Source organism: Lepidochelys olivacea (genome assembly GCF_965140295.1).
Source record: "Lepidochelys olivacea isolate rLepOli2 genome assembly, chromosome: 3".
Classification (NCBI taxonomy): Eukaryota; Metazoa; Chordata; order Testudines; family Cheloniidae; genus Lepidochelys; species Lepidochelys olivacea.
Genome location: NC_140413.1, coordinates 111,269,333 through 111,296,524, shown reverse-complemented (window position 1 = coordinate 111,296,524; position 27,192 = coordinate 111,269,333). Strand labels below are relative to the sequence as shown.

General features: G+C 40.7%; 1 protein-coding gene across 1 annotated transcript; it reads left to right on the top strand.

Annotated features, from left to right (window-relative positions):
• The first annotated feature begins 401 nt into the window (after positions 1-401).
• On the top strand, positions 402-25,742 carry FBXO30 (F-box protein 30). Its single transcript, XM_084622664.1, has 4 exons — positions 402-646; positions 6,544-6,649; positions 19,725-21,822; positions 22,818-25,742. Exons 3-4 carry the CDS (start codon positions 19,741-19,743, stop codon positions 23,019-23,021), a joined length of 2,286 nt encoding a protein of 761 aa, XP_084478790.1. The 5' UTR covers positions 402-646; positions 6,544-6,649; positions 19,725-19,740; the 3' UTR covers positions 23,022-25,742.
• The last annotated feature ends 1,450 nt before the right edge of the window (positions 25,743-27,192 follow it).

Genomic DNA, 27,192 nt, shown 5'->3' with positions numbered 1-27,192 from the left:
AGCCCTCTCCAGCGGGCCGCCCCCACGGCGGGGGGGGGGGCGCCGCAGCTGGCGTCCGGCTTCGAGAGAACGCGGGGCCCGTTGCCCTCGCGGGGTGACAGCGGCCCGGGGCGGGGACCGAGCCCCCGCGCTGTGACGAACTTAAGCCTGCCCCACCCCCACGGCCGTCAACCTCCAACGCAATCCGCACTCGTCTGCGGGGACCCCCCGCCTCAGCAGGAGCCGAGGCGATGACTGAGCTCAGAGTCCCCAGAGCAACCCACACAGCGGGGCGGGCGGGCGGGCGTACGCCCGGGTACTTGACGCGCACGCGCTCACCCTATCCCGTGGGACGTTCCATCTATCCCTTTTTTTCCTCCCCTCCTGCGGCGTGCGTCATAGCGTCACCGGCGACCCGCCCCACCCCCGCTGCATGGAACCTGGGGCAGCGGGACGTCGCTGGCAGCGCCAGTCCCAGGGAGGAGTCGGCGCGCGCACACTCTCTCCTCCTTCCACCCCGGAACCGGGTCGAATCCGGAGGGGCTCGCTCGCCCTCCCTCCCCGCGCGCGCGCGCCCTCCCGCCGGCTCGCGCGGCGGTTGGAGGCAGGAGCGGCCGGCAGCGGGGCTGCACAGGGCCCTGCCCGAGGCAGAGCCGCCGCGCGGACGGTGAGTGAGTGGCCGGGGCCGGGCGGCGTTTTCTCCTCAGTCCGCATCTTCCCCGTCGGCGCCGCCAGGGGCAGAGGGGGGCGGGGTCTCTGGGCCGGGCCTGGGGCCGGGAGCCGCCGCGCGCCGGCTCGGCGGCGGTGAAAGTTCAGGTGCTGCGGGGTGAGAGGCCGCAGCCGCGAGAAGCTCGGCCACCCCCAGGAGAGTCCGGGGCCGGGGAGGGGCGTTTCCCTCCTCCCCACGGCCCGGGGGACGGGTAGCCCGGGCCGTGGGTGGGTGGGTGGCCGCCGCCCTTCTCTGTTGCCCCGGGAGAGGGTGGGGGGGGATCTCTCGCTGCACGGGGGGGTTCTCCTGGGACAGCCCGGCGGGGGGCGGGGCGGGGATCGTGTCTCCCTTCCCTTGGCTGCTGGGCTTTAATACCGATCCCAGCCTGCGGTTGGGCGTATGTGGTGGTAACATGCCATTTAGGGTGGCTGGCGAACCAGCTCCACCCCTGCTGTCTAGCTCCCCACCCCTTTTCCCTGTAAGGGCCGCTGCCTGGGTAGGTTTCTTGCGGAGCACACAATGGCTGTGTGGAGGAGACGCTCGCCATATGGTCGCTTTCCCCCTCTATTTAGCCTGCCCATTGCGGCTATTGTTCATATTAATAAAAAAAACATGTATTACAGGAGCCCCCAAAGAGTAGGGTCAGGATCCTGTTTCGCTAGGTGTGATCCAAATAAAAAAAGTCAGCCCCTGCCCCACAGTGCGGTCTTGCTCTTTTACTCATAGAAAAGGGAGCAAATAATTCCTAGTTGCTTAAAGATTTCTCTGATCCTTTATGTGAGTATTATAAGTGACAGTTCCAACTAAGAGAGGACTTGGTCCGTTAGTTGCTTAATCCATTGAAATAAAAAAAGAGGAGGCAACTTGTTCCTATATAACTACAAAGGAGATAGTAGAGCTGAACACTGATAATACTTAAAAAGAAAAGGAGTACTTGTGGCACCTTAGAGACTAACCAATTTATTTGAGCATGAGCTTTCGTGAGCTACAGCTCACTTCATCGGATGCACGAAAGCTCATGCTCAAATAAATTGGTTAGTCTCTAAGGTGCCACAATTACTCCTTTTCTTTTTGCGAATACAGACTAACACGGCTGTTACTCTGAAACTGATAATACTTATTAATACTGATAATACTCTTGCCATGAGTGCAGGGGACTGGTCTAAATGACTTCTCAAGGTCCCTTCCAGTTCTACGATTCTCTGATAATAAAGAATAACAAACATAAATATAGGGGGGCTGGGTAGTGACTTTGCCTAAAACTTTTAGCTTTAAAAAAATCATGCAGTTTATTTTTGAGAAGCCTTTAACACCTTTGCAATTTGGCAGGGAGAAAGCTGTAGGGTTGGGTAAGTGTTTTTTCTTTGTCCCCTGGAATTCCATTCAGATTTGTCTGAGAAACTTTTCAAATCCGCATTACTCTTCTGTTGTTTGTATTATTAACATGTCAAATAAGCAGCAGCAGCACATCCTGCATTGGGAGCCCAAGCAGCTGATAACCTCCCCAGGAAGTGGGGAAAGAGAGAGCTGGGCTGGGTTCCCTTCCCTTTCTCTGGGCCCAGAACGTAGCCCAATCCCCCACCTCACCCAGGATAACAACCTTCTGTCACTGCTAGGTAATATAACTAATCCTGTAACTCAACCTGTGTTGCAGTTTTGAAGGCTTAGGGTTCAAACTCTGCAAAAGATGCACAATATTTGCATATACTTTTGTTTTTACTTTTTTAAAAAAAGTTTTAAGAAATTACACATACAAAACTGTTAAAAGAATATTATTTAGGTTGGGAAGTCAAACAGCTGAAAGTTGAAAAATGTCTAAATTTAGGCTGTCTGTGCAATTTTAATTCAGTTCTCTTGTGTGTATGCATTATGATAGCCTTTAATTACATGATCACGTACTATTTTTTTTTTTCTACAAGAGCGTTGCTTTATTTGGTGTAGAGAAATGAATCAGGCTTGTGTGAGCTGATCGCCATATTTGGGGTCGGGAAGGAATTTTCCTCCAGGGCAGATTGGAAGAGGCCGTGGAGGTTTTTCGCCTTCCTCGAGCATGGGGCCCGGGTCACTTGTTGGAGGATTCTCTGCTCCTTGAAGTCTTTAAACCACAATTTGAGGACTTCAATAGCTCGGACATAGGTGAGAGGTTTTTCGCAGGAGTGGGTGGGTGAGATTCTGTGGCCTGCGTTGTGCAGGAGGTCGGACTAGATGATCATAATGGTCCCTTCTGACCTTAGTATGTATGAGGCTTTTTTTATGCTCTTTGCCTCATTTGTTGCAGAAGTGTAAAGGTATTTAGAGAAGAAAGGAAGAGACTGAAAGAAGAGAGAGGATGGTCTCATGTTCAAGGCAGGTGAATGCCACATGAAAGCACAGTTTTCTCCCTGCCTCTGTTTCAGACTTCCTCTGTGATGTTACACAAGTCACATAAACCAAAATTTTGGCAGGGGGCTTCTTATGTGCTTCTTATATTCTGGGTGCTCAACTTGAAACACTTGGAGCCTGATAAGCAGAAGTGTTGAGTGCTCACACTGCAAATAAGGTGGATGCTTTGCACTCTGTCAGTAATCCAGTGTGGTCTGGAGGTGTAACTATAGGGTTAGGAATCCTAACTCTGTCTGTATTGCTAAATCGCTGTATGGCGTTAGGCAAATCTCTTGTCTTATTTTCCCCATCTGGGGATAATGCTCTTATCTCACAGTGGAGATAAATTCATTTGTTAGTGAGGCAGTCAGTCAGATGTTACGATGATGAATACCCTAGAAAAGACCACAAGGAAATTAATAATTCTGTGTTAATTGAAGGCTTTGGATGGTATGCAGGAGCCACTGCTAGAGGATAAAAAGAAGTATTGAACAGCTGCCTCATTCTGTGAGCATAGTCCATCCTCTCTGCACTGAATGAAGCAATGGTCCTGTTAAAAGTAGTATGTGATCATGTAATGAAAGACTGTATTGTAATGCATACACACAAGAGGGCAGAATTAAGGTTGCAAGGGCAACCTAAATTCTTGGATTTTCTAACTTGACTTTGAAAACTAAGGTCTTTACATTTTTTTTTTTTTTTATACACTGTAATTATGAAAGTACCTGTGACTTACATATAGTATGTCTGAATATTTTCATGTTGAAATACCTCTCAGTACCACGCGTATATAAAGAATATGCAACGAACATTTATTAATCATTGGAGGGAATATAATCACATGGAAAACAATTTTTTCATTCGCCAAAGGCAAAACAATTGTTCTAAGCACTACTATGAAATAAATCCTCTCAAATGGTTTTTTAAAAGCAAATACAAGGTATATTGGTGGCTAAATTTCTAATTAGTAAGCTCACTGTCTTTTAGTACAAAATCTTAGCAGAAGTAATGGTCAGTACAAAACAATTTAACAAAAGACTTTGGTTCAAGTTGTTCATCAAACTACTGGTATCTGTTGCAACATTTTTTTAAAAACTTCATGTAGGTGCTAAAATTATCTTCAGTTTTGCCAATCATACTTACAGTTAAGGTAAATTTGAGTGGCTTAGAAGTAGAACTCTTATAGAATCAGTAGTCCCGTCCCATTCCCCGCCCCGCCCCCCGAATGTGGGCATGTTTCTGTGCTGTGCAGAAGCATAACAGTTTTGAGTGACAGCTCAGTTACAAATGAGGTAGTTTTTTTTAAAGTATGCTTTGTTTACCACAGCCACAGTGCATTGCAATACTCAAAACACTCTGTTTTAGCTGAGTCACTATTGTCATCAGTCCTTGAGAGGGTTTGGACAAGCATGCTTGTTTGGAGCCCATGGATTATATATCTAAGTTTCATGTCTGCTGACATTTGGAAAATACTTCAGTTTTTAACTGGCAAATATAGATGAGAAATTGGTGATTCATTGTCCTCTAAAAATTCATCTCAAAACAATCTTGAAGAGCCAAGCTTTTTTTCTTTACACAGTCGTCTTCATTTTAATTCAATAACTATAAAACAGCTAGTATATTGACAGATATGATCATTGGGCAGTTATCAGTACACATTCGCTTTTGTGTTGCTAAAAGGTACATCCTAGCAACTATTTGAGAGAGCTCTTCAATTTTAAGCCCTTGTTTACATGTCCTTATAACATTCTGAAAGTTACTTTGGGGGCTTAGATATCTCAGTTACTTGTAGCTCAAAAGTGGCTTTTTAAAGCTTAATGAAAAACATTGAATTGTTTTTCCTCCTTGTTTTGTATTATTCAGTTACCTGGTAAAAAAGGCCTATGATTTCTGATGCTTTAAAACTCAAATAGAGGGGAAAATAGGGGGGGGGGGGGGAAACATGCTAGACTGCAATGAGTATGAATGTTTCGGATTGTTTAATGAAGCATGGTTTAATGATACTGAAGTTAAGTTCCTGAAAGTAGAAGGGACATTAATTTTCTTAAATTTTAACACACAGGATGAACTTAAGGGAACTGATCATCCTGCTGTTTAGTGTATCATTCTCCTGTCTGTTGTATGTCTTGTTTATTTAGATTGGAAGGTCTTTCGGGACAGAGACTGTCTTCGTGCAATGAAAAACGGGGGCCTGGTTGGGGCCTCTAGGTGCTACAATAGTACAAAAGAATGATCAGATCCCCAGATACACATGCATAATATGTAAAATTACACAACAATGCATTGCATCTGCATTTCAGTGCTTGATCACTAGACACAGGTTTTCATATGTTCAGTTTGCATTTAAATATGCTTGTTCATTCCAAGGTGGGCACCTACAAATATCTGTGTAGAAACCACAGAAACAAAGTTTCAACAAGATGTTATGATTGACATCTATAATTAGGCAAAGATCATGAATTTAGATGTTTTCCCAGCAAAATTGCCACAACATGCATGAATTAAAGTATTAAACTTAACACCCTCTGCAGAAATAATATATATCACATATGCAAGAGGGTGTGTAGCGCTGTGATTTTGGTTGTGCAGCTAAAAATGTCAACCATCATGCATTAATGTAGATCTTTGCATTTATAAGTATAAACAGGTGCATAATTAATTCTTCTTATCCTTGTGCAGTGTCTCATTACTTCTCTAGGTCAGACTGCTTCCCTCTCATCCTTGTTTCTTAACCTCTGATTTGGCTTTTCTGAAGACAGAACTTTTCTGAGAGAGGGTACCGTCCTAAAGGATACGTTTCCCCCCTTTGTTTTTACCATCCCTGTGCTCCATATCCCCTAACAGCTACTAGCAGTGCGTGGCTACATGCATATACAAGGCAAAGATAGGGCACTTGAAGGCTCTTTAATGCTGCAGATAAATGCTTAACAAAATCCAATGTCTGGAAATTGAAACTACACAAATTCAAACTGGAAATACAATGCAGATTTTTTAAGACTAATTAACCACTAGATCCTATATTCATGGGCTTTGCTAAATTCTTCATAACTTGTAACCTTTTACTCATAATTGGAGATCTTACTAAAATATGTTCTTATTCAAGATGCCAGTTTTTGAACTAGATGCAGGAATCGCTATGTGAATGTTATGCAGGAGGTCAGACTAGATAAACTTAATGATTGCTTCTGGCGTTAAAATCTATGAAGTAGCAATCTCGTGTGACTGATAACTGGCATCAGACAAGTGTTGCAAAACTTACCATCTTTGGTGCTAAAGCTGTTTGCCCTGTTCTTTATTAAGATTAATAATAAAACTAATTACATTTTATATGTCCTTTGTGGAATATAGAATTTTGCAAAATGTTAGTCATACAAACCTACTTGCAGTCCCAGATAGGCAAGCATATAACTCTTTTTAGAGGATTGTACAACTAGGGAGTGATCCTTACAGTCAAAAATGAAGCCTTATATCTTTTTTTATTTCATCTTTTGCAGAGTCTGCAACAATCAAGCAGTCGTACTGAGGTCAAGTTCAGAAGTGATTTACACATGAAGCCAAACTGGCTCTCTAGCTGACTTCCCTCTGCCACCGTCTCAGCAGGTAGAGTGCTTTTGTGCCTGAGCCTTGCATTAAGTATAGTTGCTCCAGGTGTAGTTGTCCTGTAGTAGTCTATTGCCCAAGGTTAATCAAAGTTTTGGACTGTTAATTGGGAAATAGGGCAAGAGATCAAGAAAGCATGGTAGACCTGTGTCACAAAAACACAAAAGGGAAATCCTGGTGATTTAAAATGACAATATTACCTAATTTATTTAAGGTTGTTGGAGGGAAGCCTGAGTTCCACCTGAGAGAGGCTTGCATTCTAAAATAAAACCGGTGTCTTGTAGTCAAAGGCACCAGCTGGAGGGGTCCAATCTAGAAGTGGTATAATGGTCTAAGGGTTTTTTCTTTAAATTATTCTATTTCTGGGCTATAGTCAGAAGACTTTCTGAAGGAAATAGTCTTAATTCAGGGATTGGCAAGCTTTGGCGCTCAGCCCATCAGGGAAATCCGCTGGCGGGCCGGGACGGTTTGTTTACCTGCAGCACCCACAGGTTCGGCCGATCGCAGCCGCCACTGGCCACGGTTCACCGTTCCAGGCCAATGGGGGCTGTGGGAAGCGGCATGGGCCGAGGGATGTGCTGGCCGCTGCTTCCGGTAGCCCCCATTGGCCTGGATCGGCGCGTGACCAGTGGGAGCTGTGATTGGCCAAACCTGTGGACGCTGGCAGGTAAACAAACCGTCCCATCCCGCCAGCAGATTTCCCTGACTGGCCATGTGCCAAAGGTTGCCGATCCCTGTCATAATAAATACTCTGGAGAGTGGGGAGATGGTTTTAAGACAAGAAATCGGAGGCATAAGGGGCCTAGAGACAGGCTTATAACTCCTAGAACTAGTAAAATGTATAAAACTCTCTCACTAATGTTAAAATCTAAAAAGGAATAAGTGCTGAGGATTTTTATTTCTTCTACCGAGTCTCATTTAGAAGCAACTATAATTTTGCGTCGGGCATGATTTTAGGTCATTTGCCTTTCAAATAGTATAGTATTTGTTTTGATCATTCGTCAGACATAGTTTGTTGATGCATAGAACTATAAGATGCTAACTGAATCTCTCTTAGTGGTATTTTCCCCATAAGATATCAGGAAACAGTGTTGTGAATGTTGTTTTTCTGCTTTCTATCGTATGGTGGTTGTAAATAGTCATGCTTTGTGACAGTAAAGTTAGTAGTATGTTCCTTGTGTGTTTTCAGAGCTCTCTCTACTGAATTTAGTGTCTAAAGTAAGTTTACTGCTTTTTATTCATGTTAGCCATGGAGAGCCAGCACTTTTAAGAAAAGGAGTGGAATTTTGTTCCTTCTTGGGCATCAAAAGCCTTGGTCTAGTTGTATACACCTGAGCAAATGCTTTGAGGGCAGTTGCTTTGCACAGGTATTGCTGAAGATGTAACTGGCCTGCAGAACCTTATGATGATGATGGTATGTGAGAAGAAAAGAACCCAGCATGACTTCTAGATGCTATGGGGGAAAACCTCTTGTAAACTGAATACATATGATTTGACCTAATTACGAGAGAAACATACAACTACATGAAGTTGCCTTTACGGTAGTTTTTTTCTGAAAACGGACTATGGGATTTTATAAATCCATATCAAATACAAAATCCTGTTCATTGTATATGCTTTGTGAGGATTAGATTAATTTGTCAATGATCTCTCTTTTTTTATGCTGTTTTCAGAGAAGTCATGCCTTCTCAATTCCTTTTTTCTGAACAAAACCTTTGTTCAAGTATCTCCTAAAACTCACTTGACTCTTGCTACAGAAAGTGTTAATTTGCTCTTAAAAAATTCGTATGGAATCAAGACGTGCGCATATCTCAGCTGAGTAGCTGCTTAATCTTGAAACTATAACCCTTACCCTTGCTAATTCATCCTCCTTACTGTTCTAGTTTTATAAATTTAAAATTAGATTATAAACTCATCAGGGAAGTGCCATATTTTGTATTTATCTGAAGTGCCTAATACCATTGGGTGCTGTATCTATAATAACCACATATTTCTTTATCCAAGAAACAATTAAAAATTGCATAATAATTGTTGTACATAGTAAAATAAAAGGGCTTGTGTATTAAATATATACTGAGATCCGTGTCTAAATGTACCTTGTGTCTATATGTACAGCATAATACATGGCCATCTACTTGTTTTAGATAATTATTTCGTATGAATGATTACCAAATAACACTAGATGTTGTTAATTAAGTTCCAGTCACTAATTTTTAATAATAGTATGCATTTACAACTAAAATAAAGATTTTATTTATTTACAATAAAGAAACTAATACTGGGTTAAATTTCCCTCACAGTCTGCACTTGCTTGCAGAAGTGGGAAGGGAAGTTTGAACAGGAAGTTGAGGCTGCAACCTCTGTTTTGTGGTGCAGAGGCTGTATTAGCTTTGAAGAGGTCATGGCTGTAGTCAACTTATCTGAGCACCTTTGTTCCTCTGAAGCCCTCAGTGGGCATTAAAGCTACCCTCCTTTGGTCAAAACCCATAGGGATGACAGGTTGTGGTATATCACCTGCCTTCTTTTAGCAGAAGAGTTCTAGTTGAAGCAAGGATATAGAACTTGCATGTCCCTCTTCCAGTTAAATGTATCTGCCCCATTATTTGAAACTTAATAAAACTGAAAAAAAACAGTGCTACAAATAATATGCATACTTTAAATGTTAGTGTTATTGTCCTGCTATAGTAGAGAATGAGTTCTTATCTCACTTTTTTCTAACTTTGTAAATTATTTTAAACTTTTGAATGTGGGGAGGATGGGCTGGGGAACATTATGTAAGAGCTTAAATTTATGTAAGAGCTTAAAAAAATTGCCTAACACTTACTAACCTGAGAACTAAATTTACTAGTTAAAATGAAAAATTTCTATCAGAGTATGCATCGTGTAGTTTAAAAGAGTAAAATAGGTCTAACTTTGTTTTGTATCTAACTGTAACATTGCCTATCCATTTTCTGTAATGCACTTTAAACTTGCATTTCTTTGGGGGGGGGCAGGTTGGTTCACCATTTTTCCTTTTGTGGGTTCCTTCTCCTGTGATGGATCCTGATGAATATTTTCCTGAGTTGTCTTCAGTTTTTTTTTCCTCCTGCTTCCATGTACTTATCTTTTTATCTACATTGTGTTCTTTACCTTCTCCAGTATTTTTTTCTCCTTTCTTCTCCTCGTCCTCCAGAATCTTTCAATCCAGTTGTTTTCTAACACATATCATAAATCTTCCCCATCTCTCTCTCCTGCCCACCTACACTCAGCACATAAATCCACCCTCTCAAATATAGGGTGTGAAATTTTTACCAGACACAATAGACAGAGGACTCAATCTACTGGTGAAAAACCAGTATGAAAGATGGAAAGGTCAGTAGGGTGGCAGTGTCCAGGAGCCATTCCAGGTGAGATGCCAAATATTTCCACATCCTCCCCAAACTACCAGGATTCCCTTCTGGGTTCTCTTTCTGGATTCTGCCTTTTGTATTAACCACCTGGCTGCTAAAAGGGGATGTCTGTCTTCATTTTTTGAGTCCTCTTCTTCAGTGACTAGCTGTATTGCCTATTTCTGCTCCATGTTTTTCCAAAGCAAACATTAGAACGTAACTGTCAGTTTCACAGGATTCTGAATAGACTGGTCAATTTTCATTCTGCTGCAGCTTAAAAGGTGCTGAGGAGCAATAGAGGCACAGAGATTGGTCAGTCTGGAGTCGGGCAGACGATATAACATCAGTTTATACTTGATTCACATTGGAAAGGTTCCCTTCAAAATCTTAAGGGCTAGAAACTTTTTTAAAAAGTAAAGCAAGTAGGAAAGTGGCCTTTTTAGCACCCTGACTATGCAAGTTGTGACAAAATGAGACAGGACAGCTACCAGAAAGTGGTGGAAAACTGATATGAGCCCTAGAATGGTAAAAGGCTCTTTTCCCCATGAACTGAAAAAAGGTTACTTCAGGTGAACTTAGGGACACCTCAGTTCAATTAAGGGCTCCCTGTGACCTTTTAAAACCCCTTTTCTGGTACGTGCACGTGTGTGTCAGACAGACAGACAAGCTGCAGCAGGGAGAAAAATCTTTTCCTGGCTGGAAGACTGCTTTCTTGCTTATAAGGGAAACAATCCAGCTAATGGACTGTTTGGGGAAGGACTGGCACCCCAAAGCCAGCATAACAAGGCAACACCCCAGAGAGGTGACAGGGAGAGGTATTTCCTTTTTATGTTATGAACTTGATTCTCTTTATTTGGCTAGAGCTTACTCCTTGGGCCTCCTCTGAGGCCCACCTTGTAAATATTCAAAAATAAAATCTGATTGAGGAATAAAAATTCTCCGAAGTGGGACTGATTTGCTCCTGGCCCCCAACTGCTAGAGGGGAAAATGTTGAGCCCAGTGAGGTGAAGGAGGTGCCTTGCTACAAGGTCTAGAAGATACCGTTTTGAAGCCATTATTAAACTCTGTCTTAATATTTGTATTAGCACAACAGCTATAATCATGAGGTTGTTCATAACAGGTGGAATTTTAATCCTTTTCATTATGGCAGGTTTTCAAAGCATGTTCTGGCTGATCTGGTCAGCTGACTATATTGTATGTACAATAACATCAAGTGATCCTTCAAATTCTGAGAGCGGTGGTCACCTCACTGGAACTGGATGTATTTTTAGGTTTCTCTGCTAGTAACAGTCAAGCGTAAATACTTCAGCTTCTCAGATGAACTAAACCTAGTTGCTGACATTATATAATCGGAAAAGTACAGCTGTTCGTTCTTTGTATAGTCACTAATTTGACAAAGTATGGTAAGTAACTAATATCATGTAGGGTAACATAAAATAAGTCAGTTCTTTTCCTGGCATGTTCTATCTGGAAATAACGTTTATATTTTCCCTTGTCATTTCTATATGATTGCAACACAACTACTTGATCTGTTTACTCTTCGAGTTTTATATTACTGTTTTGAAAGAACAACTTTCACACACTGTTAAACATTCAGGTATCTTCAAACCTAAATCCTTTTTTACCAGAGTTTTTCTTTTTTTCAAGTTAACACAAACATTAGTGTTTCACGGTTCTTGCTCCCTGTTTTCAGTGAAGTAATAATGACTCATTTTTCATTTAAAAGATTGTAGCCTTAAATTTGAGTAATAAAGATTTCTTTGCTTGCTGGATCATGTAAAAGCTTAGCTGTGAGAGATATTGTAACTAATGAAAATGGAAGAAGAAAAATGAGGGGCTTCAGTAGGTATGCTAGCTTGAAAAATTAAATGTAGTAATGGCAACTAACTTGTCATTCATATATTTGATTATTCCTAAAACAAATGAATACTACTTAAACTTAAATTTCCCAATTGGAAAATGTACACATTTTGATGTAGACTTAAACATTTTGTGTTATGGGTTATGTAAGGCTCAGATTTTGTTTTGAATATTTTTAGTAAAAATCATGGACAGGTCATGGACAATAAACAAAAATTCATGGAAGCCCATGACCTGTGATTTTTCCTAAAAATATCTTTGACAAAATGGGGAGGGAGGAGGGTCCAGGACCCATAGTGGCTGGGCTACTGTGGGGTCCAATCCCCACCCTGGCAGCTGGGCCAATGCCGGAGGACTCCCATCACCCCCCTCAGCTGGGCTGCTGCGGGGGATCCCCTGCCATGGCTGGGCTGCTGGGGATGGGGGGTTCCTGCCAACTGCCATGGATGGGCAGCTGTGAGCCCAGCTGCCCGTGGCAAGTGGGAGCTCTGAGGGACCCCCAGGGAGGGAGCCCCGGGGTCCCCCTGCTGCCCAGTGGTTAGGAGCTGCTGTGGGCCACCACCAGCAGCAGCTGAGAGCTGCGGGGCTTCTTGCTGAGACCAGTCCAACCCCAGAGCAGAAAATGTCATGGAGGTTTCTGGAAGTCACGGTTTTCGTGACCTCCATGACATAATCATAGCCCTAGTTATGGACAATTGATTTTAGGTTTCAGAGTAACAGCCGTGTTCGTCTGTATTCGCAAAAAGAAAAGGAGTACTTGTGGCACCTTAGAGACTAACCAATTTATTTGAGCATGAGCTTTCGTGAGCTACAGCTCACTTCATTGGATGCATACCGTGGAAACTGCAGCAGACTTTATATACACACAGAGATCATGAAACAATACCTCCTCCCACCCCACTGTCCTGCTGGTAATAGCTTCTCTAAAGTGATCATCAAGTTGGGCCATTTCCAGCACAAATCCAGGTTTTCTCACCCTCCACCCCCACCATACACACACAAACTCACTCTCCTGCTGGTAGTAGCCCATCCAAAGTGACCGCTCTCCCTACAATGTGCATGGTAATCAAGGTGGACCATGTCCAGCACAAATCCAGGCTTTCTCACCCCCCCACCCTTTTTTTCCCGGGGGGACACGCGCGCGCGCGCGCACACACACACACACTCTCTCTCTCTCTCTCTCTCTCTCTCCCCCCCCCCCCCCCCCCCCTGGCAATAGCTCATCCAAACTGACCACTCTCCAAGTTTAACCAGAACGTCGGGGGGGGGGGGGGGTTAGGAGAAAACAAGGGGAAATAGGCTACCTTGCATAATGACTTAGCCACTCCCAGTCTCTATTTAAGCCTAAATTAATAGTATCCAATTTGCAAATGAATTCCAATTCAGCAGTTTCTCGCTGGAGTCTGGATTTGAAGTTTTTTTGTTTTAAGATAGCGACCTTCATGTCTGTGATTGCGTGACCAGAGAGACTGAAGTGTTCTCTGACTGGTTTATGAATGTTATAATTCTTGACATCGGATTTGTGTCCATTTATTCTTTTACGTAGCGACTGTCCAGTTTGACCAATGTAAATGGCAGAGGGGCATTGCTGGCACATGATGGCATATATCACATTGGTGGATGTGCAGGTGAACAAGCCTCTGATAGTGTGGCTGATGTGATTAGGCCCTGTGATGGTGTCTCCTGAATAGATATGTGGGCACAGTTGGCAACGGGCTTTGTTGCAAGGATAAGTTCCTGGGTTAGTGGTTCTGTTGTGTGGTATGTGTTTGTTTTGTGAGTATTTGCTTCAGGTTGCAGGGCTGTCTGTAGGCAAGGACTGGCCTGTCTCCCAAGATTTGTGAGAGTGTTGAGTCATCCTTTAGGATAGGTTGTAGATCCTTAATAATGCGTTGGAGGGGTTTTAGTTGGGGGCTGAAGGTGACGGCTAGTGGCGTTCTGTTATTTTCTTTGTTAGGCCTGTCCTGTAGTAGGTAACTTCTGGGAACTCTTCTGGCTTTATCAATCTGTTTCTTCACTTCCGCAGGTGGGTATTGTAGTTGTAAGAAAGCTTGACGGAGATCTTGTAGGTGTTTGTCTCTGTCTGAGGGGTTGGAGCCTACTCTACTTGCGCTATATTGATGACATCTTCATCATCTGGACCCATGGAAAAGAAGCCCTTGAGGAATTCCACCATGATTTCAACAACTTCCATCCCACCATCAACCTCAGCCTGGTCCAGTCCACACAAGAGATCCACTTCCTGGACACTACAGTGCTAATAAACAATGGTCACATAGACACCACCCTATACCGGAAACCTACTGACCACTATTCCTACCTACATGCCTCCAGCTTTCACCCTGACCACACCACACGATCCATCATCTACAGCCAAGCTCTGCGATGCATTTGCTCCAACCCCTCAGACAGAGACAAACACCTACAAGATCTCTGTCAAGCTTTCTTACAACTACAATACCCACCTGCGGAAGTGAAGAAACAGATTGATAGAGCCAGAAGAGTTCCCAGAAGTTACCTACTACAGGACAGGCCTAACAAAGAAAATAACAGAACGCCACTAGCCGTCACCTTCAGCCCCCAACTAAAACCCCTCCAACGCATTATTAAGGATCTACAACCTATCCTAAAGGATGACTCAACACTCTCACAAATCTTGGGAGACAGGCCAGTCCTTGCCTATAGACAGCCCCGCAACCTGAAGCAAATACTCACCAAACAACCACATACCACACAACAGAACCACTAACCCAGGAACTTACCCTTGCAACAAAGCCCGTTGCCAACTGTGCCCACATATCTATTCAGGGGACACCATCACAGGGCCTAATAACATCAGCCACACTATCAGAGGCTCGTTCACCTGCACATCCACCAATGTGATATATGCCATCATGTGCCAGCAATGCCCCTATGCCATTTACATTGGTCAAACTGGACAGTCTCTACGTAAAAGAATAAATGGACACAAATCAGACGTCAAGAATTATAACATTCAAAAACCAGTTGGAGAACACTTCAATCTCTCTGGTCACGCAATCACAGACATGAAGGTCGCTATCTTAAAACAAAAAAACTTCAAATCCAGACTCCAGCGAGAAACTGCTGAATTAGAATTCATTTGCAAATTGGATACTATTAATTTAGGCTTAAATAGAGACTGGGAGTGGCTAAGTCATTATGCAAGGTAGCCTATTTCCCCTTGTTTTCTCCTAACCCCCCTCCCCCCTCCCGACGTTCTGGTTAAACTTGGATTTAAACTTGGAGAGTGGTCAGTTTGGATGAGCTATTGCAAGCAGGAGAGTGAGTTTGTGTGTGTGTGTGGGGGGGGGGGGGGTGGAGGGTGAGAAAACCTGGATTTGTCCTGGAAATGGCCCAACTTGATGATCACTTTAGATAAGCTATTACCAGCAGGACAGTGGGGTGGGAGGAGGTATTGTTTCACGATCTGTGTGTGTGTATATAATGTCTGCTGCAGTTTCCACAGTATGCATCCGATGAAGTGAGCTGTAGCTCACGAAAGCTCATGCTCAAATAAATTGGTTAGTCTCTAAGGTGCCACAAGTACTCCTTTTCTAATTGATTTTAGGTTACTTTAAAACACTGTCAGTGTATCAGTGAGTTCATGGTTGGTTTAAACCAGTGAAAGTCCACTGTAGATGTTCAGTGTTGATTAGCAGGGATTAAAATAACAAATCCATGAAAAGAATATCCAAAAAGATTTGAAGTTTGGTAATAAGATACGAATAAAACACTACTGACACAATTACACTTCATCAGCTGGGGTTCTGAAGTCCTAAGTGTGCAGCATGCAGAATTTTGGTGAATTTGAAGTACTCATTGCCTCCTGAAAATGTAAATCCACTTCTAAAGTATTTTTTTAAAATATTTTTATTAAGAAGCAGATATACATTTAGTGCAAACACAAACACCTAGCGAATACTAGGCTAAATTAGTTGAGTCTGCCTAGTATAAGTGATTAAATTTTAGTGTCTGATCTGGCATTTATATAGTGCCCATTAGGTTTATTTGAAAAGTCTCCACCACGTCCTCCCTCCCCAGACACTTTAAATTTTGTCTGGATGTGTGTAATAAATACTTGACTCAGTACTAGTGAATGTCAGCTAATGGCTGAGAGAAGAGGCTGGGAACTTAACAAAAGATTATTTACTAATCACAGAGCTCAAATTTCACACAATCTGACTTCAAAGACTAATATAGCTTGCTAGGGTGCATTAGTGCTATAGTAGCATGCTCTTGTATAAACTTATATAGTCTATTTAAAGATAGTGTTTCATGATGGCTACATTGATTTATTTATTTATTTCCCGCTTTTGTATTCACAGAGCCAAGCAATAGCATTCTTAGTGGCCAAGTGGAGCTCTCGGAGTCCACCGCCAAATTTGGTTAGCAGGCACTTCTCGACGATGTGCATCATTATTGTTTGATCTGGGCTGCAGCTGAGTTAGTGAAGTCACTGGTCACTTTTAACGATGTTTGTAGCTCTCTTGAAAAATAACTATGGAAAACTGAATAAACCAAGCCTTGCTGCTACAGGGCTATTTCTCCCCTACCCACACACACTCCCTTCAACCCTACGTTCAATGACTAGGTCACTTTGTGATGGGAAATTTTGGGGAATTTCTCCCCTTCAATAAACTTGCTTTTCTATTTTCACGTTTTGGTATGGGTTGACAGTTTCAATGTATGATTTTGAAGGATTATCAGTATATCTGTTGGGATTAGCTGAACATGTTAGCAAAATTAATTTTTGTCACTAGCTAATTTCTATGATCCAAAGTGAATGTAGCTGGTTGTAATTTTTTTCAATATGAATCCTTACTTTTTCTTCTAAAAACACACAGCATTCCCTCCCCAATATTCATTTTACTAACGCAGTTGCTGCCCCGATCCCAGAATCATGACAGTCCTTCACATAAACCCAATGTGGATATGGCCTCCTCCCAGGCATCACCACGTACCTTATCCCCAGCAGCCCTGAAAGCATCTCTCTTCCCAACCTGAGAATGATACAGTTCTCAACCGCTTCCAAAATAGCAGCCTCTACTACTTCAACAATAGTAAAGACAAGCTTCTCTTCCATCACCATGAGTCCTACTTTTTTGGGTCCCTCTCTCCACCCTGGACTGGGAGGGAGGTCATGAGTGAGTGACTGTTGTGCTTCAGAATTTTTATTTAGAGAGCAGAGATATGAAACGGGGGCAAACAAAGATCCTCTTTTGAGCTTGGAATGGTCTTGCAACATGGTCTTGCAAGCAGACCCTCTTCTGTGGAACTCTCCATGCCCTTTAGTTTTCCTAGCTTCGTAGAAACAGATTGCAAGCTGTGTGTGTGTGTATGTGTGTGTGCAGGGTGGGGTGGTCCTATCAGAGAAAGTAATTCTAATATGGTGAAAAAGGATGCTTTCTTTGAATAACCTGCTCGATGTTCCTTTTCAACTAATAGAATCCGAAGGGGAGGGAAATATTTTTCCATAGCTGTAAAGAGGCCATTTTTAAACTATTTCTGTTCAGTTTAGAAATTTGTGCAGGAGTCATCTTAAAAGGCACTCCTGGCAGAATGGAAAATTTATGGAAAATTCTGTAACGGACCTTTCTTCCCCCACCCTCCTTTTAATTATTTACAGTCAAAACATTTTAAAACTTCATTAAAGAATTTCCTTAGACACTGACTTAATCTGTAGGACATATGCAAGAAGCCTTTGACTAATTGCATAACTTTAGTGATTGGTAAACTATTTACAACATATGATGAAAAGCTAATTTGTTACATATAAATAAAAAGGAACTCTTCATAGTGGGGAAAAATAAACCAGCTGTGTTGTGCCTATCAAGTGCAGCACATATGTTTCTTTGTTAGTAGAGTTCAGCAGAGTGGGTGGCCAAAACATTTGAATTATTCAAATTTAGGGGGCTGATACTTCACATTTTGAACTTCAAGACAACTTTAAGCATCAGAAGAGCATAGATTTAAAATCCCATGAATAGCATTCTGTGACAAAACCACCTTAAGTTACTAAAAAATAAAAAATATAAAAACTTGTGAGTTCGTTGGTTGGTTACTTACATTTGTCAGTTTAGACAATGAAAAAATTCTAGTCACTTTCATTTTTATTTATAGTCAGTTAATTTCATTTCAGAGTTTTTGCAATAGCATACTGCTGCATTGCTTGAGTTGAAAACATTGCAGGGTATATTTCTTTGCCATTGGAAATAAAAATCAAACATGGAAACATTTCTGTTCTATCAACTTTAAGTTTTATATTCAGCTTATTTTTAGAAAACTTATTTATTTATTTATTGGTGGGCAGAGGGATGTACATTTGTTCTGTTCCTTTAAGTCTCTACAAAAAATTAAAGATTTAAGAATATTTTCCATACTTCATCAGTGTAGTCTTTCAGTAAAACATGTCATGAGAATCATGGAGTGATGCAGTATGATGCTTGTGATATTGTGAGATTGCTAATTGTGCTAACGCAAGGGGTTGAAGCATAAATGAGCAACCTGTAAATTTATTTTTTCCAAGATTAATAGTTTAACCACAAAGGTTTGGGGTAAACATGGACTGAATGTGAACAGCATGTGAATGTGAAGAACATGTTGTTGAGCAATTGTCTCCTTTTCTCTGCCCTCTAATTTTAAGTGTATTCCGCCCCTGTATCTTAAAAATGTGTGTGTGGGGGGGGAGGATAAACTGACTTTGAAACATAGTAATGCAATGTACTTTCAAATACAAATGTTTGCAGTGGGGAAACATGGAATGCCGTGTTTACTCTGCCCTCCAAATCAGAACAAGGAATCCAACTTTCTAGTGCCAAAGTGCTTTACAGTCGTGGCTGCTTCACAAAAAAACTGATCACATGACTCCAATTATGTGGAGTTTCTTTATTGCTCCCCCATCTTCTCACTAGTATTAGCATAACCAAATAGGGAGGAGAAAAAGCCATTTAGGACACCTGGAAATGCACCTTTTTGTTTTTACTGATGGAGTGGGGGGGAGGGGGTTAGCAAATTAGAAAGGATAGTAAAACTGCTGCATGCTAGAGCTTTGAGCAAACATTTTGCATAAAGGTGTGAAATTATTTTAAAAATTTAAGTTTAAAAGAAGTGTCCATGATCTTGTTTGAGGTCACTTTAAAACAGTGTAACTTGATTTCTTCTTTGAGTGACCATTGCACATTCCCACTCATGGGATGCACTAACAGTGCAGCTTTGCTGGTGGCCATTGGAGTGCCCCCCTACTGTCTTCCCCTCGCTGTTTCTCAGTGTTTTATGGGCAAGATTGTAAAAGGCACCATGACACTCCAATTACCTTATTACTTTTCAACTGTGGCAGCAGATGGACTAGGAACATCTCCAGACTTACCCATCTTCTTTAAAGATTTGGTGCCTTAGTTAGATTTCTTAGTTAGGATTAATATTAGAAATTTTAGCTCATTTGTTTTCTTTATAAATGTATTTTTTATGAGTTCCTGCACCTTGCTTCGGGCTTACTGATCCTATGGTGGATTCAGAGGGGAAGAGACTAGCATTTAAGAGGTTTGCCTCTTGTCCTGCTGTGTTCTCCATCTTGAATAACAGTTGAGTAACAGTGACAGTTGAGTAACCTTCATTTCTCTGTTACTCAAACTCTTTTTTTTTTTTTTGTAAAGTGTTACTTATTATTGTACTTATGGTTTGTGATCAATTAGTGTACTGTTCATTTATACCTCTGTATACATTATAGACCAAGAATATGTAGTTACTTGTTTTATTAGTAAACTTTAACGAATACTGAGTTAAAATTAAGATTGTTTTATCTCCTTTCTCTTCCTCTCCCTGCCCAGAGCTGGACTTGCAATCATGGAGGAACATCAGCAGCATTTACACTGTGTCAATTGTGTCAGTCGGCGTTGCATGACCAGACCAGAGACTGGAATTTCCTGTGACTTGATTGGCTGCCCGCTGGTTTGTGGAGCAGTCTTTCATTCATGCAAAGCTGAGGAGCATCGCATTTTGTGTCCATTTGAAAGAGTGCCTTGTTTGAATAGTGGCTTTGGATGTCCCTTTAATGTAGCCCGAAACAAAATTGCTGAACATCTAGAAACTTGTCCTGCAAGTGTGGTATGCTGCACTATGGAATGGAATAGATGGCCAGTCAGTTATGCAGACCGGAAATCTTATGAAAATCTAAGTAAAGATGTTGATGAAGTAGAGCAGTTAGACATGGCTTTAGCCCTTCAAGACCAGCGCATGCTATTAGAATCCCTCAAAGTAGCAACTATGATGTCAAAAGCAGCTGATCCGCTATCAGAACCTAGAGAGCAGACTTCTGTTAAGTCAAGTGCTCCTGACACAGTGCTTTCAAATGGGTTGGTACCTGCAGATGAAGATTCCTACAGTGCACTTTATCAAGCTACTGTGGAAACTACTAAGAGTTTAGCTGCTGCATTAGATATACTGAACACTGCTACAAGAGACATAAGCATGTTAAGTTCAAGACTATGTATTTTGCCATATGGGATGAATGAAGATTTTCAGATTAAAGAACAAACTGCTAATGGATGTATCCAGAGTAAATTGTCAGACCATGAATATCCAGATGAAGATAACATGGGAGCAGTTGGTGGAATTGACTTGGATGTCTTGAGTCAAAATTCACAATCGGAACAAAATGGTTCAAGTGATTTTTGTTATGATGTAGTGCAAAAACATGACTTCAGTGTGAATCATGGTAATGCTTCTGCTTTGTGTAATGGTTTTCATGCAGAAAATATAGGTACAGAGGCGTTGGACCAGAATGAAGATCTAGATGTGTGTGATTCAAAACCATCTAATGTAGCAAGTAGTGAATGTATTGCATCTCCTGGTGGTGGAGCAGTGAAGTCTTGCAGCTCCTTTCCTGTAGCAGCACAACAACTTAGTGAAGTAATAACGCCACACCGTTTATTTAATGGCACTGTTAACCATAGACAACTGCCACATGACTCCAGTGGAGAGGAAGTGTTAGAGAGGCAATTGGAACAAGAAAGGTTGAGAAATGTAGATGTGTTTTCTCTGATTCATCATCGATCATACAATTTTCTTGTTAACCACTGTTGGTCTACACCAAAGGAAGACAAAGCTGTTGATACATCAGATTTGGAGATAACAGAAGACCCTATGGGTCTTCAGGGGATAGATCTAATCACAGCAGCTTTGCTGTTCTGTCTAGGAGACTCTCCGGGTGGTAGGGGGATATCAGATAGTCACATTGTTGATGGCTATCACATTGATTTTGGGACTCAAACATTTTCCCTCCCATCTGCGATATTGGCCACAAATACAATGGTAGGGGAAATAGCTTCAGCTTCAGCATGTGATCATGCCAACCCACAGCTCTCAAATCCAAGTCCTTTTCAGACACTTGGGCTGGACTTGGTATTGGAATGTGTGGCTAGATACCAAACAAAACAGCGTTCAATGTTTACATTTGTTTGTGGACAATTGTTTAGGCGAAATGAATTTTCTTCACATTTTAAGAATGTGCATGGTGACATTCATGCTGGTCTCAATGGCTGGATGGAACAGAGGTGTCCCTTGGCATACTATGGGTGTACTTACTCTCAACGTAGGTTTTGTCCTTCAACACAAGGGGCAAAGATTATTCATGATCGCCATCTGCGGTCATTTGGAGTTCAGCCTTGTATATCTACAGTATTAGTAGAACCAGCTAAAAGCTGCCTCATTGGTCCATGTAGTGACCATCTGAGTAGTCTTCCTTTTGAGGTTCTACAACATATTGCTGGTTTTCTAGATGGCTTTAGTTTGTGTCAGCTTTCAAGAGTGTCACGATTAATGAGAGATGTATGTGAAAGCTTGCTTCAAGCACGTGGAATGGTCATACTGCTTTGGGAAAAGAGAAAGTACCCAGATGGAAGTTCTTCATGGCAAATAAAAGAAAAGGTAAGATAGGAAGGTATGGGACATATCTGCTCTTGTCCTGAGGATGACTGTTTTCCCTAACATCCCCTCGCCCCTCCAAATAATATGTATTCAGGTTAATTGACGACATGGTGTCTCTTAAAAAAGACCATCTTCTCTGGAACCCAATGCTATTTATTCTGAGAGCCAATATGAAAAAAAAAAAAAAGTGCTACAGTAAGTAGTTTGGTTGTCACCTTCCCAGCACATTCAACGTATCCCCAACAGTTTGGGGAATGGGATTTGAGGTAATTCCTGTTCATTGTTTCTATTGTGTAACTTTACTTGTGTAAAGTAATAGTTCTGTAATACTGGGAAAAATTGAAATATTTATCTAGAAATCAGAAATCTGCTTCCATAACTTTATTTAATACTATATATATCTGAAAGCGGGAATTTTGTCTAGTTTTAAATAGTATATAGATTCTAAAATTCTAAGTTCTGTCTGGGTGTTTATATCATGTCTCTTGCCATGGTTCTGAGTGCCTTCATCAAGTAAGTAAATAATTTTTAAACATTCAAGTGACCTGAAAAATCAAGCATCAAGTTACACGTTACATGAAGAGCTGAGTACCTGCATCTCCTTTCTCTTCAGTTGGACTTGAAGATACTCAGCACGACTGATAACCAGAACCTTACTTTTCAAACTAGAACCACGCTGACTTAAAACCACACAATGTTTTTGCCTGACATGTAACTTCCTGATCAAATGTGTTCAGTTTAAAAGTAAAATAATTCTCTTCCCCACCTCAGCTCCTGCCCCAAACTTCCATCTTGTAAAGTCAGCCTAGAATCTGAAAGTCAAGGTGGATATTACTGACTGGAACTTAGTAAACAGTACAAGCTGATAATGTTGATTTAGCTGTAATTAATGGGCGGACCCAAATTAGTTACAAAACGAAGTGTTCATGGTAGTACTAGTTTGATTCTCTGTTTACAAAGAACAATTTGACACTAAGCATGTTCTTGTTTTCCAGGTGTGGCGGTTCAGTACAGCTTTTTGTACTGTGAATGAATGGAAGTTTGCTGACATTGTAAGCATGGCTGACCACTTGAAGAAATGTAATTATAATGCTGTAGAGAGAAGGGAGGAGGCTGTCCCGCTGCCATGTATGTGTGTAACACGAGAACTCACTAAAGAAGGACGTTCACTCCGCTCTGTCTTGAAACCTGTACTTTAAATGCTATGTCACTTCACTTGCACATACACTCAAGCACCTGATATAACCTCTGTGTAATACTATGTGACACTTTATTAATGTACTAAAGATAATTTCTAGTTAAATCTACTCTGTCACTATGTATATAATGTTTTGAAGTGACATTTATTTTTTATAATACTGTTTAGTTGAAAGTATTGAAAGTTGCCTTAATGTCTGAAAAATTTGGAACTTGCTGGACAGGGTAGTTTTATCTAACTTATATAATTTTAAAAAAAATTCTCTAATGTATGTTTGTTTTTTTCCTGATTCACTGGTGCCCATATTTTTGCTGAATTAATAATATTTCAGAAATGGACTTCTAAAGGTATGCACATTCAAATAGGATACTTTGAGTTGTAGTGAGACAAGATCCTGACTACACATTTTGTGTGTTTGGTCTTGTTACAAATTACTAAACGTTCAAAAGCTGAACACTATTCAGAACTTTGAAGTAGATGTCTCAGACAAACCCTTGACTTTTTAAGCACGTGTGCGAATTTCTTAGTTTAATCAGTGTTCTAGTGCTCATCCTAGTTAATATACATGTGACCTAGGATATGAATTTTTTAAAATATGTAGCAATGAGCTAAGTGAACTCTGATTTATGGCAGATTAATTTTAGCACAACTTTCTTTTGACGTTTCAGCAGTTGTTACTTTTCTTGGGAACTAACAGTTATTTCACTTGAAGTTAAAACCATGAAATATTAGCCCTTAGTTGGCATTTGAGTTAAAAATCACTTTTTTTAAAAAAAAATCCCATTCCCCAATCCTGTAGTTGATTAAGGGAGAAAATGCTTGAACAAAATCTTCCTATTTCTGGTCATAAATTGGAATATGGGATGCACAACTGTGGATTTAAAATGCAGATAACAAAAGGGCTTAACTTGTTTTATGGTATTGTAACATGTATTGTCTTTTGTTTCTGTTAATTTGTCTATAAAAATGCTACACTAGTTGAGGGCATTTTAATTGCCTAAGTGTATCAAAATGTATCATCTTCATAAGATGAGGCAGTTTCCATAAGTTGCATAAGGCATATCCAAAATGTTCTGTTCAGCCACAACTTTGATTAAATGAACAACTCTAAATTGTTTCCACAGTCTCCTGTAATGTAGAAACTTGCATAGCATTTTGTGAATAGGAAGTATGTGCTATGAGAAATGCCCTGATAATTGCAAAAGTATAATAGCTTAATTCAAAATGACTTTCAGACTTTTATGTTGGTGACCATGGACTGTTGCACTTGGTAACTGTGCCACACACTAAAACAGAAACCAACCAGAGGTTGGAACAATGAAATATAGAATGTATTTCAATTTTAGGTAAAACAAGATACTCTTAAGAGGATGCTACAAAAATGGCTACATTTAAAGCTTGTAACTTCTATAGGAGATACTTGTTTATGGCTAACCTGGCTACAGTTCACAATTGCAGCATCTGTGTATTGTCCATTCTGGGTCCAATCCAGCTAAACAGTCATTGCCCTTTTCTGTTCAGAATGCTAAAGATGCTCCAGAAAGAAACCAAACCCAGTTCTTCAATGCCATATGACAAAACTGTTGAAGAGCTCAAGCAAAACAAGCTCTCTGCATCCTGTTCTCTAGAACGTCTGAATCTTGTGATCATGTGTCCTCTTTTCACACTTCTTCCTCCCACCTTGGATGGGAGCAAATTGGGGAAGAACCCTCTGGAAAAAAAAAAGTTCATCTGTTTTCAGTAACTCTCCATACATATCCATGGTGGTGGCTGCAGGGAACATGTATGATATAGTAATTTGGACATACAAATTAGGTTTTAGTTGGAGGTAGAAGGATCCCTACTTCCCTGCCCTCTAGTTGTTGGTAATGCTGTTTACTCCCAAAACCAAGAGAAAAGAAACCTCCGGTCTCTTGCAGGGAAAATTTCCCTTTCAGCACTGTATCTCTTAGCTGTAATGGACCCTTGCTGCCTTTCCCTGACTTCCAGAAGTAGCTGTTATACTGGAAGAACTCAGACTATTTAGATGCATCTTTAAAGCTGCCTCCCAAGGTAATAGATATTCACTTAGCCAAGGACTTCTGTGACTTTGGTACTTAGTGTTCTTTGTAACTACCAGGATCCTGCTTCCTGTAGAACAACTGGGCTGGGCAGAGGTGTTTCTCTAGAGAGAAGAGGGTACTGCAAGGGCTTATGTTGACAGAATGTAGCCTGTAGCTCAGTGCAAATATGCAGCTAAAGTAAAATCGGTTCTGCTGCTTTGTTAAAATAGGCATTTTAAATACTAGATATTTTCATCTTGACAGATAACACTACATTCTCAACACATGCACTTTTGTTCTCAAATGTTAGATACTGACTTTTTTGTTAAATATAAGTTTCTATTTTTATGAAAATCTAGAGCTATTAAAATATCAGTGCTGTAAACAAAATTTCTGCTTGTAAATTGTTTCATATGCAGGAATACATTACGTAATTAGTATAACAGCATTTATTTTACACTGCTATGCAGTCTGTAAAACATCAGCAATATGTAATCAGTTTATCAAACTAGGCTGTTTTTGTTCATATTTGTCCTGGGACTTTAAAAATATCTCTCATTTTCCCCAAATCCTGATTTCCCTGTTACAATCTCCTTTACAGCATATGTACACAGAAGTTGCATTCTTTGTCTTTTACTTGATGCTGCATTGCTACCTTTTAAAAATGTTGTTTTCAATCATTAGGCAATTTTTTTTGCAATGTCTGTTAAAATTCTAATAAAATACATTTGGAGTTTCCCTTTATTTAGTATGAATTTACCGTATTTTTTGTTAAGCTTCTGAACATTTCTTTCAGTATTTAAATGTGGCACTCTATGGCTGGCTATTGGATTGCAGTTAAGAATATTTTAAAAATCAGATTAACTCAAGGGAATTTCATGGTCAAATCAGACTTCTGAAAACTGGAAGATACATAATCTATAAATACACTTTAATCTCTAAACCCAAATTCACTTTATACTCCTGAAGAATGTAAATTCCTTCTCAATATGTGTTGATTTCCACATAATTAAAACAATGATCAACTTTGATGTTTTGTTTTTGAAGCTGACACATGCTGTTATGTAGGTTTTCCTCCACAATTAAAGATAGTGGCTTTTGATTAATCTAGTTCTATCAGTTATCCTTATAACTCATTCAAAAAGCTCCAACTGGAAGTAGTAATAAGGAAAAATTAAACTGACAAAAAGGTTATATTTTATTGGTTGTAATGCTCCTCATGGTCATGAAGAACACTGTTCAATATCTAGTCTCCTGGGCCTATGGCTAAAGTTTTTGGGCATATGGAGAAGGCTGTTGCTTAAAATAATAGTAGCAACAATGCAGAGCAACTAGGCTGTGAGGAAAAATTATAGTGGGGGTAGCCTTTATACTAGGAATGTGAGGGAAAAATGTAAATCTGAAAACCCTTGAATTTTTTTTAAAACTATACTAGAATTATTCATGAAAGACTAAGGCTCCATTCACGCAGCGGCTTTTTACTATGCTACAGACTGGTATGGGGATAAAAATAAAGAGTTTGTGTCTACACAATACATGAATATTAATCATTTAACCCACAGCTGCCTACTCTGACTCATGGCTTGGTTCCTATCAGTATATAGGCATATGTGGCTATTTTGTTAAGCAAATCAAATTTTCAGTTGAACATCTCACATTGTGGAGGATGTCACTTGGTTTTTCCTCTGGGGACTCTTTCTGTGTGCATAAGGTATTCCAGAGGACATACCTGATTAAGTTAGCAGGAAGCCACAGGCAGATTTAAAATGTCTTACCTGTTTTGCTGGGTAAATTGTTGATATCTGTGACTGGCTGTTTGGCCCAATGGGGACTTTGGTTACTCTGACAAGAGGAGAGCATTCAGGCTGAACTTAATTCTTCCAAACACAGTCAGAAGGCGTATTGGGGCATCTCTTAGCTTGTGGAGAGCAGGATCCAGTGAACTTAGGCAGCACGGAGAGAAAATAATGTTCATGATGGTGCATTACAGTCAGGGGAAAGATGTTGAAAAGGTCTCTAATAACCAGTGCCCTGTCACTATTTCAAGGAGTTCTCGCAGGCTTGCTATGGAGTTGGTTAATCTCATGGACTGGTGGGTAAAACAACTGGAGGAGCTAATGGAGGAGGAGA

What these genes read in the sequence shown, in the direction of transcription:
- FBXO30 (XM_084622664.1), top strand. Translation starts at nt 19,741, where the DNA reads ATGGAGGAACATCAGCAGCATTTACACTGTGTCAATTGTGTCAGTCGG. An exon ending in CATGGCAAATAAAAGAAAAG is followed by an intron (nt 21,823 to 22,817) that starts GTAAGATAGGAA and finishes CTTGTTTTCCAG; the next exon opens with GTGTGGCGGTTCAGTACAGC.